This window comes from Macaca fascicularis, chromosome 16 (assembly GCF_037993035.2).
Source record: "Macaca fascicularis isolate 582-1 chromosome 16, T2T-MFA8v1.1".
In the NCBI taxonomy this organism is placed as follows: domain Eukaryota; kingdom Metazoa; phylum Chordata; class Mammalia; order Primates; family Cercopithecidae; genus Macaca; species Macaca fascicularis.
In genome coordinates, this window is record NC_088390.1 from 48443068 (window position 1) to 48459622 (window position 16555).

Here is a 16555-nt window from a genome sequence, read left to right on the forward strand (position 1 = left end):
CAGGCCCTTTCCCGACGAGAGGGGCCTCTGCATCCTGCATCCTGGCAGCCTGGCACAGGGGTTCAGAGGCCCTCAAGACAGTGGACTCCTTCTCACTCATGGTGCACATGGCCCCTGGAGCAGTGAGAGCAGATGGCTGGGCCCAGAGAACAGGGCCAGCACTGAGGGAGGGGAAGGAGTGTATTTCCCTAGTAGTCTTGCCTGGAGCTTGAACCCTGCATCTGATTGGAGGACTCCCTCCCTCTCCCCTTCCTTCTCAAGTGTGGGGAGGGGCCGGAAGTGGTGTAGGATGGTGGAGTCTAATGTACTCAAGGGGCCCTTGGTAATGTTAGGACCTCACCATGGTAAGCAGCAGCATAAATACTGCTTGTCCTCATTTCCACGATGAGGAGAGGGCTGCTCAGAGGGGTGAAGCAACTTGTCTGAGGCCTTGAAGAAGTGGGGGGCAGTGCCAGGCTGCAGTCGAGGTCATCTGGCTCCTGGGCTCTTCCCACAGGATGACTGGGTGTCTCCCACTCCCATCCCACCAGTCAGGGGATCTGGAGGCCCTGGTTGGGCTAATCTTTCCCAGGGGGTCATTTTAAAAGAAGAACATATGAATATGTATTGGGCAGAAGCTCAAGGAATGTTCTGGAAGTGCTCCTTCAGAGACATCACAGGATCCAAGGATCACTCTAGAAGAGAGTATTTCTCAGAAGGGCCACTGGAAGTGATATTAGCTTCAGCTGTGGGGGACCCAGGCTTGGTTTTCCTTCCTGTTTTATCCCTTGGCACCGCCACCTACCATCCCCCCCACGCCCTCTCTCTTGCTACTCCACAGCCAGTGCTTCTTTTCCCCAGGAGCCCCCTGCCCCTCCCCTTTCTTTGAGAGCTCTTAGAAATCCCACCAAACCATCCCCTCTTACCCCAAGACCCATACACGCACCATCTCAGTGGTAAGACGTGTATGGCCTATAAACATCTAGTTACTTATTTGGCAGTGATTCCAAAGTCCGCTTTGCATCTTTAGTCAGTCATCAGGTGTTTTTGAGCACTTCTAATGTGCTGTGCACCGTGCTAGGTGCCACGGGGAACCCTCGGAGGCAGGCTGACATCCTGGACTAGGGAGCTTACAATCTAGGTGAGAGGACAGGAGGAAAGATAAAGGTCAAGGGCCAAGACTTGTGGAGGGAAGAGGACAGGTAACATCCAGCAAGCTGGAGCAGAAGCGCACCTCAGAGGGGCTAAGTCTTGACAGAAAGGAGAAGCCGCAGGAGCTGAGTATAAGAGCTGGGCGGGCTGAGGCAGCCACCCTGGGGCCTGAGCAAGCTGTTCACCCAGGGGTGTAGAGAAGCCCAGCTGCAAAGAAGGGCTGGGACTTGGGTGTGGAGCTCTAAGGGACCAGATCATTGAACTTGCTTGAAATGACCGTGTGGACCACAGGAAACTTTCCTGTGCAGCGCAGGCTGTATTGGAGCCCAGGCCCCTAATTCTTCACTGAGGCCCAGGGTGACAGGTCCAGCTTGTCAATGGCTGAGCAATCCACGAAGTCATAGGGGTAGCTGTTGGCCCGGAATGGGTCCCGTGGGACCTTGGTGATGCGGGTGTTGTCACAGACAAGGCGTGAGAAGGACATTTTCCGTAAAGAGTCCTTCTGCTCCTTCGTGAAGACCCCAGGGTTTTCCCACCAGAACCTGCAGAGATAGAAGTAGAGTCGCTCCACAGTCTGGCCGCTGGCCCCTCCCCACCCTGTCACAGGGGAAGGAAAGGGTCACAGGAACCATGAAAAGCCCTACTCACGCTGAGATCTGGAATCAGTGCTCATGCAGGACATTGGGATACCCCTCTTGGAGAAGGGACCTGCCCTTCCCTCCCTGGCTGAGGACGCACTTGCCTGTCTCCATCGCGGATCTGCTGGAACTGCTTGCCCAAGAGGCAGGCCAGGAGAAGCCCCACCCGACCCCTTTCCACCAGCGGCTCAGCAATGGCCCCTATCCAGATGTCGATGTTGTCAGGGGTCCCGTAGAGACCCAGTAACTTCTTGGCCAGCATCTTGTTCTTCAGCACTGTGTTCAACTCCTCTAGTGTCTGCGGCTGTGAGAGGTCGCAGAAGGCTCTCCAGGAATTGTACCCTAGGTTGGAGAGGCTGAGGCTGTCTCATCCCAGGGACTTCCTGTTCACAGCCCCCTTTGGAGCCATGTCCACTCCAGCTCTATCAGCCCTGGAAAGTCTGGTCCTATAGCCTTTGGGATGGGGAAGGAGGCAATCCATTGTTTTTTATTTGCACTTCAATCTTGAAGGGGCTAGTTGGTTAAGTCCTATGTAACCACTAAGTAATCGTGAAACCTATGTGGTACTTACTATGAGTCCAGGCACCATTCTAAGCACTGTGCAAATATGTAACTGAAGAACAGAAATGTTAACTAATTTGCCCAAAGTCCTGTAACTAGTAAATGACATAGGTGGGATTTGAACTCAGGCAGTCTGGTTCTTAATTAAATTGCCTTTCATGGGGACAAAAGAAAGGTCCAATAGTCACTGGTTTCTCTCTACTGTTTTCTTAATGTTTTTAGGGCTTTTAAACTGTTTTTAAAGTTAGTTGGTGATCTCTTTTTCATTTAAGGAATGCCAAGATAGTACCAGATATATCCTCTTTTCTCTGCATTAGGGGAAATGGAAGATTCTGCTTCATAGAGAAACAAAGTGGGTTTTAGAAATGGCCTGGGGCTGGACATGGTGGCTTGCACCTGTAATTTCAGTGCTTTGGGAGGCCAAGGTGGGAGATTGTTTGAGGCCAGGAGTTCGAGACCAGCCTGGGCAAAATAGCAAGACTATGTCTATATTAAAAAAAAAAAAAAGGCTGGGCATGTGGCACACCTGTAGTCCCACCTACTTGGTAGTCTTAAGCAGGAGGATTACTTGAAGCTAGGAGTTTGAGGCTACTGTGAGCTATGATCGCACCACTGTACTCTAGCCTGGGCAACAGAGCAAGACCCTGTCTAAAAAAAAAAACAACAAAAAAAAACCAAACAAAAAAACTGGCCTGACTTTTGTTTCAGAATTGATCTGATGATCAGATCCTCAGGGTTATAGAAGAGAGTCTCCAGGAGCCCTAGGAAGTTAGCTAAAATTTCCCCGGCGCAGGCCAGACTTCAGACCCACTCACCAGGTTGCCCATGGTCCCGGCAACGCTGTGTGTTGATGGCAGCCAGGTCAAAGCCATGGATCCTGTGAGTTGGCTGGAAAAGCTTGTTGCGCAGCTCTCCAGTCATCATTTTATTCTGTTTCATCAGCTTGGATTTCTTGGCCAGCAGGCCCCGCACCAGAGGATCAATTCCACCTGTCAAGGGAGACCCAGAAGCCATGCTTAGGATGGGGGTAGGGTGGGAACATCATCCATGGCTTGCCTGTGCCTCCACCAGACATTTTCTCTTGGTTGAATGCGGGTCAGCTGGACATCCCAGGCTGGAAGGAGGGAGAGAAGAGCACAGTGCAGCCTGAAGGGTATGCTCAGGGAGACAGGGGCATCCAGATTTTCTACTCTGGGGGTGGGCAGAAAGGGGCATTCATGCGATGATGGCATGACTATAAACATTGAGATATTTTTTGGCCATGCATGGTGGCTCATGCCTGCAATCCCAACACTTTGGGAGGCCAAGGTGGGAAGATTGCTTGAGCCCAGGAGTTTGGGATCAGCCTGGACAACATGGCAAAACCCTGTCTCTAAAAAGAAGGCAAAAAAATTGGCCGGGTATGAGGGTGTGTGACTTGTAGTCCCAGCTACAAGGGAGGCTGAGGGAGGAGGATCACGTGAGCCCAGGAGTTCAAGGCTGCAGTGAGCCGAGATTGTGCCATTGCACTCCAGCCTGGATGACAGAATGAGACCCTGTCTCAAAAAAAAAAAAAAAAAAAAAAAAAAAAAGATATTTTTAAAGCTCTAGTTCATGGAGTCAGCTTTTTCTTCCATATGTTCTGCTGAGGAACATTGCATAATGGGAAAAGGCTGCATAAATCTCAAGGAAATGGCCTTGACTTGTTAGGCTTTAAGTAAAGTTAATTTCAACACAACATAGCCTAGGGATAAAGGAAAGTTGGGTCCAACCTCTGGCACCTCTATGAAGTAAAAAACTCTAGAGGAGATAAAAGAGCAATGTATTTACCAAATCCATGAACTCTTTCTGTAGGAGTCAGAGAAGCCTACGGCAGGGGAAGGAAGTAGGGAAATCCCAGTCACCTTAGAAGCCAAGAGGAAAGAAAGAATAACTAATACTTATTGGTCACCTCCTGTGTGCCAGGAACCATTGTAGGGTGCTCCACATGTATATCTCATTTAATGTTTTGCATAGCCTTGTGGATGGGTGCTATTATTGTCCCCATTTTATAAATGAGGAAACTGAGGCTCAGTGAGGTGAATTCACTCGCCCAAGGTCATGTAAAAGTGCTTGGAATCTGACTTCCAAGAGAAGTTTCCCTACAATAAACTGCATAGTGGGAGACCAAGGTGACAGCACTTCCCTGAAAGGGCATACCATCTTTGACCATCCTCCAAGTGTTGAAGAAGAGGGTGTGGAGAGGGAGTTCTGGTTCTGGCCCCCATGGCTGATAATTCTCATCCAGGCGGAACACAGAAGAGGGGACCTCCAAATGGCCAAAGCGGAAGGCGAAGGTGAAGACATTGGAAATTCTGGGATCCACAGATTCATTGTAGCCTTGATATGGGGGTATCCACTTCTGCATGTGGTCACCTAGCAAAATGGGTAGGTAGTCCCTAAAGGTGATAATCTGGAGGGAGAATAAAATCAAGAGGAAATGGTGTAAGAAGGCTGAAACCTCTGCAGAGGGAGCTGTGAAAGAGCTGCAGCCAAGAGTGATGAGCTGTTGAAAATCAAGGATGGCAAATGGATAGCATATGTGCCCAGTTCCCATTCCTATGACCATAGTAGACATTGCTAATCAATCATGACATTTTTTCTGTTGATCTCTTACGATTTGTCTCAGCATAGGCTCTACTAATCAGTCATTTAAATTTGGCATATGAAACATACTCTCTTTGTCATCTTTGCACTAAGTTTATGACCTTGATGCTAAAGTGACAGTCTTTGTGTGTCACTTTAATGTAACAATGTCAGGGCAAAAGGAATGATAAACCACAGGAATGATTCAGGAGCAACTGAGGAAAGTTCATCCAGTCTCCAGTTCTGAAAGAAATACAGCAGAATGGAAAGACTGGTTTCTGGTTTTCTTTTACATAAAAACACAATGAACTAACACAAATAAAAAATCTTCGGAAAAGAAAAATGCCTCCGCATAACCTAATAATTATATTAATTTTTATTCTTGTAGTCTTTGCCTATATGTTACCCACTTTTACATAGTTACAATCCTACAGAATGCATACCTGTGCATTCTGCTTTTTCACTTCACGTTTTCCACGTTTCTGTCTAGCTTTCACAGTGAAGCCCTGTGTCTCTTTGCTCTTAACCCAGTGCCATAAGGAGCTCAGGTGCAGTAGTTCCTGTTCCCCTAGAAGGTTGCTCAGCAACAGCAGGCAGTCAGGGAAGTACTTTCCTGCCTTGCAGACAGCACCAGCAGGGATTGAGTGGGAAGCCCCCAAACACCAAAAGAGTGAAGTAGACAAGAATAGCATTGCAAGGCTTAGGAAACTAAGGTTTGGTGGACCTAAAGCCCACAAAAGCAGTCCAGAACCTACATGCTAAATCTAAACAGGGTAACTATGTGCTAAAATAGAAGTGCTTTTTTCTTTCTTTCTTTTTTTTTTTTTGACAGGGTCTCACTTTGTCACCCAGGCTGGAATGCAGTGGTGCCATCTTGGCTCACTGTAGCCTTGACCTCCCATGTTTAAGTGATCTTGCCTCAGCACCCCCAACTAGCTGAGACTACAGCTGCATGCCACCAAGCCCTGCTAATTTTTGTATTTTTAGTAGAGACGGGATTTCACCATGTTAGCCAAGCTGGTCTTGAACTCCCGACCTCAGGTGATCCACCCGCCTGGGCCTCCCAAAGTGCTGGAATGACAGGTGTGAGCCACTGTGCCTGGCCTAAAATAGAAAATTTAAATAGGATCAAGGGTCTCCTAATATAGTAACCAAAATGTCTAAGATACAAATGAAAATCACTCATAATACCAAGAACCAGAAATGCCACGTTTTGAGTAAAAAGGACAATCAACTGATGCCAAGGCTGACATGAATCACATGCTATAATTATCTAATAAAAAATTTAAAGGCAGCCATTATAAAAATGCTTCAATAATTAATTACAGATTATCCTGAAACAAATACAATATCACAGCAAAGAAATAGAAATTATAAAAAAGAAACAAATCAAAATTACAGAACTGAAAATACACTAACTGAAATTTTTAAAAAGCTTGAATAGACTCAGTAACAGAGTGGGAATGACAGAGGATAGAATTGGAGACAGATCAACAGAATTTACTCAATCTGAACAACAGAAAGAAAATAGACTTTAAAAATTGCTCAAACAAACCAGAGCCTCCGGGTTCTGTGAGACCGTAACAAAAGATCTGGCATTCTTATCAATGGAGTCCCAGAAATAGAGGAGAAAGGGGGTGAAACTGAAAAAGCATTTGAATAAATAATGCCTGAAAATTTCTCAAAATTGGTGAGAGGCACACATTTACAGATTCAAGAAGATGAATGAATCCCAAACAGGATAAACATAGTGAAATTCACTCCAAGGCATATAATTAAATTTCTGAAAACTAAACATAAAGTATTAAAATAGTCAAAGAGAAATGACACAGTACCTATAAAGAAACACCAATTCAAATAATGGTAAATGGCTGGGCGCAGTGACTCACGCCTGCAATCCCAGCACTTTGGGAGGCCGAGTTGGGTGGATCACCTGAGGTCAGGAGTTTGAGACCAGCCTTGCCAACATGGCAAAATCCTGTCTCTACTAAAAATACAAAAAGAATTATCCAGGTGTGGTGGTGTGCATCTGTAATCCCAGCTATGCGGGAGGCTGACGCAAGAGAATCGCTTGAGCCCGGGAGGCGGAGGTTGCAGTGAGCTGAGATGTCACCACCGCACTCCAGCCTGGGTGACAGAGTGAGACTCCGTCTCAAAGAAACAAAAACAAAACAAAACAAAACAAAAAAACAAATATCAGTGAAGTTCTCATCTGAAACCATGGAAGCCAGAGGAAGTGGTGCCACATTTTTCATGTGCTGAAAGGCAAAATCTGTCAACCCTGAATCCAATAGCTGGTGAAATGATTCTTCAGGAATAAAGAGGAAATAAAGACGTTCTCACACAAAGGAAGACTCAGAGAATTTGCTGCACACAGACCTATCCTTAAACAATGGCTAAAGAAAACTCTCTAAACACGAAGAACGGTAACAGAAGAAGGAAAGGACCCTCAGAAAGGAAAGAAGAACAATGTAATGGGTAAAAATAGAAGTAAACATAAACTCTTTTCCACCTCATGATTTTTTTTCATTATATTTTATGGTTGACGCACCATCTGATGTGGTATAAAATGTACGTAGAAGAAATGCTTCAGACAATTATATTTCAAAAGTGGGGAAGGTGAAGGGACCAAATGGAAGTAGGTTTTCTACATGTCACTTGAAATGATAAAGCACGACACCAATAGGTTGATACGTCGTAAATCCATATCTCTATCTCTATCTTTATTTCTATATCTGTCTACCTATCTATCCTGAGAACAACCACTAAGAAAATTATACAAAGCAATATGTGATCAACTGGACCTTTAAAAAATGTTCAATTAACCCACAGGAAGGCAAGAAAAGCAATATTAGAGGAACAAGAAACAGAAGGAACAAACAGAAAACAAATAATAAAATGAGAGATATGGGAAATTTAATACCTAACATGTTAATAATTACTTTAAAGATAATTTAAAAGTAATGATTACTAAAGGTCAGAGATTGGGAGAGTATATTTCTTTTCCTTTTTTTTTTAAGTGACCCAACAATATGCTGTCTAAAAGAAACTCACTTCAAACATAATGACATAGGTAGGTTGAAATTGACGGAATAAGAAAGATCATGGAGACATCCATTTTTAAAAGCAGGGGTGACTATATTAATATCAGATAAAATTGACTTCAGAGGACAAAAGTGGAAATTACATAATGAGAAAAGGATCTATCCATCAAGAAGATGAAGCAATCCTAAATGATACGGATCAAACAACAGAGCTTTAAAGCTTTAAAATACATGAAGCAAAACCTGACAGGACTGGAAGAAGAAATAGGCAAATTCTCATTTATAGCGAGGGATTTCAACACCTGACTCTTAGTAAATGGGAGAATTACTAGACAGAAAATTAGCTGGAGTACAGAACTGAATAGCACCATCAACCAACAGATCCAATCGACATTTACAGAACATTGCATTCAACAACAGCAAGATACACATTATTTTTAAGAACTCATAGAATAGTCATCAAGATAGTCCACAGCAGGGTTTTATAAAACAAATCTTAACAAATTTAAAATAATTGAAATCATACAGAGTATAGTTTCTGATCATGATGGAATCAAACTAGAAATCAATAACAGGAAGGCAACAAGAAAATCTACAAACACTTGGAAATTAAATAACACACTTCTAAATTATACATAGGTTAAAGATGAAGTCTGAAAGGAAATTTAAAAAATACATACAAATGAAAATGAAAACGCAATATATCAAAATTTGTGGGAGGCAGTCAACTCAGTGCTAAGAGGGAACGTTATAGCACTAAATACATTAGAAAATAGAAAAGATTGCAAATCAGTCATCTAAGTTTCTACTTCAAGAAACTCAAAAAAGAAGAGCAAAATAAATCCAAAGCAAGCAGAATAGTCTAAAGGATAAAAATCATACGATCCTATCAATTGATGCAGAAAAACCATCTGATAAAGTTCAACATCTATTCATGATAAAAACTCTCAGTACACTAGGAATGGAGCAGAACTTCCTCAATCTCATAAAGGGCAACTACAAAACATTTATAACTAATATTATACTTAATGGTGAAAGATTGAATACTTTCTTGATTGGGAAGACAAGGATGCCTGCTTTCTTACTATGTGCATTTAATATATTATTGGAAGTTTGAGCCACTAGGAAGTTCTAGGAATTGACACGTAATAAGGCAAGAAAAAGGAAGAAAAATCATATAGATTAGAAAATAAGAAATACAACTGTCTTTATTGGCATATTACATGATTACCTGTGTAGAAAATGCAAGCAATCTCTAGCAGAATGCCTAGAACTAATTGAGTTTAGCAAGGTCACAGGATACAAAATCAACACATAAAAAAAATAAATTATATTTTCATACACTGATAAAATAAGTAGAAACTGCAATAAAGCTGTAATACCATTTATAATTCCTCCAAAGAAAATGAAATACTGGACTGGGTGCGGTGGCTCACGCCTGTAATCTCAGCACTTGGGGAGGCTGAGGTGGGCGGATCATGAGGTCGAGATTGAGACCATCCTGGCCTCAGAGATGGTGAAACCCCATCTCTACTAAAAATACAGAAATTAGCTGGGCTTGGTGACAGGCGGCTGTAATCCCAGCTACTCAGGAGACTGAAGCAGGAGAATCACTTGACCCTGGGAGGTTGCAGTGAGCCGAGATCGCGTCACTGCACTCCAGCCTGGTGACAGAGCGAGATTCTGTCTCAAAACAAAACAAAACGAAAATGAAATGCTGAGGTATAAATCTAACAAAACATGTACAGAATCTGTGTGATAAAACTACAAAATATTGATTAAAGAAATAAAAAAATCTAAAGATTGGGGAGACATACTGAGTTTATGGATTGGAAAACTCAACATTGTAAAGATGTCAACTCTCCCTAAATTTATATATAGTTTTAATGCAATTCCTATCAAAATTTCAGTAAGGTTTTTTGGTAGACATACACAAACTTACTTAATAATATGTATGGAAAGGGAAAGATCCTAGAATATCCAAAACAATTTTGAAAAAGAAGAATAAAGTGTTTTAAGGCTGACTGGATAGCTACAGTAATTGAGCACTGTGGTATTGGTAGAGGAACAGACATACGTGCAAACCAGTGGAAGAGAATAGACAACCCAGAAATAGATCCATGTAAATATGCCCAAATAATTTTTGCCAAAGAAACAAAAGCAATTCAATGGAGAAACAATAGCCTTTCAATAAGTGGTGCTGGAGCAATCTGACATCCATAGGCCAGAAAAAATAAAAAAAGCATCTTGACCTAAACCTCACACTTTATGCAAAAAATTTACCCAAAATGGATCATAGACTTAAATGTAAAGCATAAAACTATAAAACTTCTAGAAGGAAAAAGCAGGAGAAAGTCTTTGGGACCTAGGACTAGGAGAAAAGTCCTGAGACTTGACACCGCATGCACAATCCAGGAAAGGAAAATTTGGTTAAAAGGACTTCATTAAAATTAAAAGGTTTTGCTCTACAAAAGACCTTCTTAAGAGGATGAAACAAAAAGCCCACCAAATTATAGACTGGGAGAAAATCTCTGCAAATCACATATCTGACAAAGGACTTGTGTCTAGAATACATAAAGAACTCTCAGAACTCAACATTACAATTCAAATAGTCCAGTTTGAAAATAGCCAAAATATATGAACAAGTATTTTATTGAAGAGGATACAGAAGTGGCAAATGAGCACAGGAAAAGATGTTCAACATTACTAGCCATTAGAGAAATGCAAATTAAAACAATGAGCTATTACTACACACCTATCAGAAAGGATAAAACAAAAAATGGTGATGACACCACCAGGACGCTAAGAAATTGGATCATGCATACATTGCTGATAGGAATGTAAAATGGTACAGCCACTCTAAAAAATGGTTTGGCAGTTCCTTTTAAAATTAAAAGTAGAAGACTCAGAGTAGCCAAAGCTATGCTAAGCAAAAAGGACAAAACTGGAGGAATCACATTACCTGACTTCAAGTTATACTACAGAGCTATAGTAACCAAAACAGCATGGTACTGGCATAGAAACAGACACAGAGACCAATGTAACAGAATAGAGAACCCAGAAACAAATCCACACACCTATGGTGAACTCACTTTCAACAAAGATGCCAAGAACATATACTGGGGAAAAGACAGCCTTTTCAATAAATGGTCCTGGGAAAACTGGATATTCACATGTGGGAGAATAAAACTAGATCCCTATCTTTTACCCATATATAAAAATCAAATCAAAATGGATTAAAGACAAATCTAAGACCTCAAACTGTGAAACTACTACAAGAAAACATTGGGGAAAGTCTCCAGGACATTGGTCTAGGCAAAAATTTCTTGAGCACTATTCCACAAGCATAGGCCACCAAAGCAAAAATGGACAAATGGGATCACACCAAGTTAAAAAGCTGCTGCACAACAAAGGATACAATCAACAAAGTGAAGAGACAATGGAATGGGAGAAAATATTGATATTTGCAAACTACCCTTCTGACAAGGGATTAATAACCAGAATATATAAGAAGCTCAAACAACTCTATAGGAAAAAAAATCTAATAATCCAATCAAAAGATAGGAAAAGATTTGAATAGACATTTCTCAAAAGAAAACATACAAATGGCAAACAGGCATATGAAAAGATGCTCAACATCACTGATCATCAGAGAAATGCAAATCAAAACTACAATGAGATATTATGTCACCCCAGTTAAAATAACTTATATAAAGAAGACAGGCAATAACAAATGCTGGCAAGAATGTGGAGAACAGGGAATCCTTGTACACTGTTGGCAGGAATGTAAATTAGTACAACCACTATGGAGAACAGTTTGGAGATTCCTCAGAAAACTAAAAATTGAGCTGCCATATGATCCAGCAATCTCACTACTGGGTGTATACCCAAAAGAAATAAAATCAGCATATCAAAGCGATATCCGCACTCTTATGTTTGTTACAGCACTATTTACAATAGCTAAGATTTGAAAGCAACTCGTGTCCATCAACAGATGAATGGATAAAGAAAATATGATACATATACACAATAGTGTACTATTCAGCCATAAAAAAGAATGAAATCTAGTCAATTGCAACAACATGGATGGAAGTGGAAATCATTATGTTATGTGAAATATGCCAGGCACAGAAAGACAAACATGGCATGTTCTCACTTATTTGTGGGATTTAAATATCAAAACAATTAAACTCATGGACATAGAAAGTAGAAAGATGGTTACTAGAGGCCGGCAAGGGTAGTGAGGGGCTGTGGGGGGTGGAGGTGGAGATGATTAGTGGGTACCAAAAAATACAATGATGGCTGGGCGCTGTGGCTCATGCCTGTAATCCCAGCACTTTGGGAGGCCGAGGTGGGTGGATCACTTGAGGTCAGGAGTTCAAGACCAGCCTGGCCAACATGGTGAAACCCCATCTCTACTAAAAATACAAAAATCAGCAGGACATTGTGGCAGGCGCCTGTAACCCCAGCTACTCAGGAGGCTAAGGAAGCCTGGGCGACAGAGCAAGACTGTCTCAAAAAAAAAAAAATTAAAAATAAATAAATAAATAAAAGAGTAAGACCTACTAGTTGATAGCACAACAGTGTGACTATAGTTAAGAATAACTTAATTGTACATTTTAAAATAAGAGTGTAACTGGATTGTTTGCAACTCAATGTATAAATGCCTGGAAGGATGGATAACTCTTTTTTTTTTTTTGAAATGGAGTCTCACTCTGTTGCCCAGGCTGGAGTGCAGTGGTGCGATCCTGGCTCACTGCAACCTCCACCTCCTGGGTTCAAGCGATTCTTCTGCCTCAGCTTCCTGAGTAGCTGGGACTACAGGCACGTGCCACCACGCCCAGCTAATTTTTGTATTTTAGTAGAGATGAGGTTTCACCATGTTGGCCAGGATGGTCTCGATCTCTTGACCTCATGATCTGCCCACCTCGGCCTCCCAAAGTGCTGGGATTACAGGCATGAGCCACCGCACCCGGCGGGATACCCCATTCTTCATGAAGTGCTTATTTCACATTGTATGCCCTTATCAAACCATGCAATGTACCCCATACATATAGACGCTTACTATGTACCCACAAAATTAAAAACATTAAACAATTTTTAAAAAACCCTAAAAATGGACTTAGCATGTGACCTAACAATTGCACTCTTAGGCATGTATCTCAAAGAAATAAACATTTATTTTCATGTAGAAACTTATGTTTGAATGTTTATAGTAGCTTTTTTCATAACAATCTCAAACTGCAAACTATCCAAATGCCCTTCAAAAGTTGAATGGTTAAACAAACTGTAGTTCATTCATACCATGGAATACTACTCAGCAACAAAAAGGAATGAACTACTGATATACACAACAGCATGGATGAACCTCAAAGATACTGTGCTTAATGAAAAAAGCCCATCTCAGATGGACACATGTCGCATAATTCCATATATATAACATCTGTGAAATAACATAATTATAGAGATGAAGAACAGATCAGTGGTTGCCAGGGGTTACGGATAAAGGGGTGAGGATGGATGTGGCTATGAAGAGATAGCATGAGGGAGTTTTGGGGGGACAGTACAGTTAAGAGTCTTTATTGTGGTGGTTACTTGAAGCTACATATGTGATAAAACTGCATAGAGCTGTGCAGACACACACACACAGAGATGATTACATTTATAACTGGTGAGATCTGAGTAAGCTCTATGGTTTATATGAATGTTAACTTCCTGGTTTTGCCACTGTATCTTGGTTATGTAAGACATTAGCACTGGAGGAGACCGGGTGAGGGGTGCATGGGACCTCCTTGTATATTTTTTAAGATTCCTGTATAATTCTTAGAATCTAATCATCTGCAGGGAGGGAGGCCCAAAAGCCCTGCCACCGGGGCCCACCTGGCTCCCACTCCTGGCTCTGCCCTCTGCTCGCTGTTGCGCCTCCAGCTACCTTTTCTCTTCCCAAACCTCTGTTTCCCCCGGCCTCTCTGCTGCTTCTCTCCTATTGTCTCATCCTTTGAAACCCCCCTCCTGTTGCAATATGTTAGAATCTATAATTATTTCAAAATAAAATGTTTAAAAAAATATATGCATGGTTAACATCAACACATCAACTTTGTCTCTTCTAGTTAGTTGATCAGCCAATCAACAATATCTGTTGAGTATGCCCATGAGACGGGCTTAGATGTAGACAATTAAAAAGGAAGACAATCAAATCAAAATAACCCAAATCACTGCGGTGTAGCAGTCCCGGGAGTGAAGGAGCCTACAGTCCAGTGATGGCACCGGGCAGGCACACTGAAGGGACCAACGCACAATTGACTTTCCAACACTCCCAATCCAGAGATTCATTTTGAGACAGAGAAGCTGAAGAAATGAAAGGAGGGGGATTTCAAAGGATGAGACAACAGGAGAGAAGCAGCAGAGAGGCCGGGGAAACGGTGTGGGAACAGAAGAGGGAGCCGGAGGCGCAGCAGTAAGCAGAGGGCAGAGTCAGGAGTGGGAGCCAGGTGGGTCGGGATGACAGTGCTCCTGGGCCTCCCTACCTGCACGAAGGCTCCCAGGATTTTCCGGGCTTCCTGGTAGAGCTTCTCTCCATCCCACTGAGGGTTGAGTCTCTTTAGTTCCCTGGCCAGCCGGTTATGCTCGCGGAGAAAGAGGGTGTGGGACGTGGCCAGCAGAATATGCTCTGAAGCTCGAGAATCTCCTGAAAGCCCAGAAGACAGGAAGGCAGATTCTCCCTAACAGCCCCAGGACCCAGTAACCTGCACAAAGAAATGATGGTGCCCCACAGGACCCCCCCATCAACAAGCTCTCCTTCCTGTCAGGTGGAGAGGGATGGGGAGGGGGTGCTGAATCATAGGTTTGACTCTCAGTTCTATATACACACTTTTTAGCTGTGTGACCTTGGACAAGTTACTTAACACTTCTGAGCCTCAGTCTTCTTACCTATGAACATGAGAATGAGGACTGTGACAAAGGCTAGTGGTGACACACTACACAGTAACATTTTGCTAATTATAACCCAATTGCCTTCTAGGAAGGGGGGCTTCGAATGAATGAGGAGCTTTTTACTTCACAGAGCAACTTTGAAGGTTTTAGGAATGCAGGTTTGAGGTGAGGAGCTTGGGTAGGGCTGAGTTCCTCTGGGTAATAAAGGGAGAATAATCTGGAGATGGGGGTCTATAGTGGGAGGGAGAGAGGAGTAAGGATGGAGGAGCAGTTAAATGGCCAAAGACCAGGTGTCTCATAAGGGAATAAGGAACTTCTCCCTGTGCCCGCTAATCTTTAGGGGAGTCTATCTATTATCTATCTATCTATCTATCTATCTATCTATCTATCTATCTATCTATCTATTATCTATCTATCTACCTATCTATCTATCATTATCTATCTATCTATCTATCTATCTATCTATCTATCTATCTATCTATCTGGACAGTCTTGCTCTGTTGTCCAGGCTGGAGTGCAATGGCATCATCTTGGCTAACTGCAGCCTCAACCTCCTGGGCTCAAGTGATCCTCCTGCTTCAGCCTCCAGAATAGCTGGGACTACAGGCATGTGCCACGATGTGTTGCTAGTTTTTAAATTTATTGTAGAGACAGGGGTCTTGCTATATTGCCCAGGCTGGTCTTGAACTTGTAGTCTCAAGCAATCCTCCCACCTAAGCCTCCCAAAGTGTTGGGATTACAGGCGTGAGCCACTGCACCAGGCCAGGAAAGTCTATTTAAAATTGCAAATTCTTGGTGTCAGTGCATATTTTTATGAAGAACAAAAAAGAACTCAGTTTTGTGTCTGGATTGATGTGGAGTATATGTGAACGCAAAATCCAAAACATCTATAAAGGTATCTTGGCCTATGAGCTGGCCTTCTGCAATGTCAGGGTGGCCAGGGGGTTTGTCCTAAGAGAGAGGATGTTTGAGGGTGAGATGGCCTCTAGAAGCCGGAAACAGAGAGGACCAGGAGGGCACCTGGAATGAACAGAATTGGCAGGGCTTTGGTCGTGCACAGGCTGTATGAGTGGGGGTTTTGTGCCCAGGTTATAAAAAGCTTTAAAAATATACATTCCTCTTCATCTAGAACTTCCTCTTCTGGGAAATTATCTTAATAAATGTATCAAAAATGAGAACAAAGATTTATCAGTGAAGATATTCCTTACCTAAACAGCAGCAACAAAACACAGAAAAACTGGAAATAACCCCCAAGTAGGGTTGAGAAAATGAATGATGGTAATATGTGTCATGCAATGCTAGGCAGCCATTAAAAACCATGTCATAGAAGAACAGTTAATGGCATGAAGTAGATTAAGTGAAGACGTCAGGTTTTGGAGCATTATTTATAGTAGGACCCAATTATTGAAAACAATGTAGAACTGTATCTGTGATAGGAAAAACACTGGAAAATAAGCATTAAAATGTTAATGTGATTATTGGTGGGTAGTGGGATTGTGTGAATTTTTTTTTTTCTTTTTTTTCTTTTTTTTTTTTGAGACGGAGTCTCACTCTGTCGCCCAGGCTGGAGTGCAGTGGGGCGATCTCGGTTCACTGCAAGCTCCGCCTCCTGGGCTCAAGTGATTCTTCTATGTCAGCCTTCCA

General features: G+C 42.4%; 1 protein-coding gene across 1 annotated transcript in view; it reads right to left on the bottom strand.

The window, feature by feature from the left end:
• Positions 1 to 1324: 1324 nt before the first annotated feature.
• LPO (lactoperoxidase) overlaps positions 1325 to 16555 on the bottom strand; it is a 29740-nt gene continuing 14509 nt past the window's right edge. Inside the window, exons 9-13 of the mRNA XM_074019199.1 lie at positions 14506 to 14666; positions 4509 to 4761; positions 3146 to 3319; positions 1874 to 2111; positions 1325 to 1673 (exon numbers count right to left, since the gene is read on the bottom strand). Of these exons, the coding sequence (XP_073875300.1) occupies positions 1466 to 1673; positions 1874 to 2111; positions 3146 to 3319; positions 4509 to 4761; positions 14506 to 14666 (1034 nt within the window). The 3' untranslated portion in view covers positions 1325 to 1465. The remainder of the gene's footprint in view (positions 1674 to 1873; positions 2112 to 3145; positions 3320 to 4508; positions 4762 to 14505; positions 14667 to 16555) is intronic.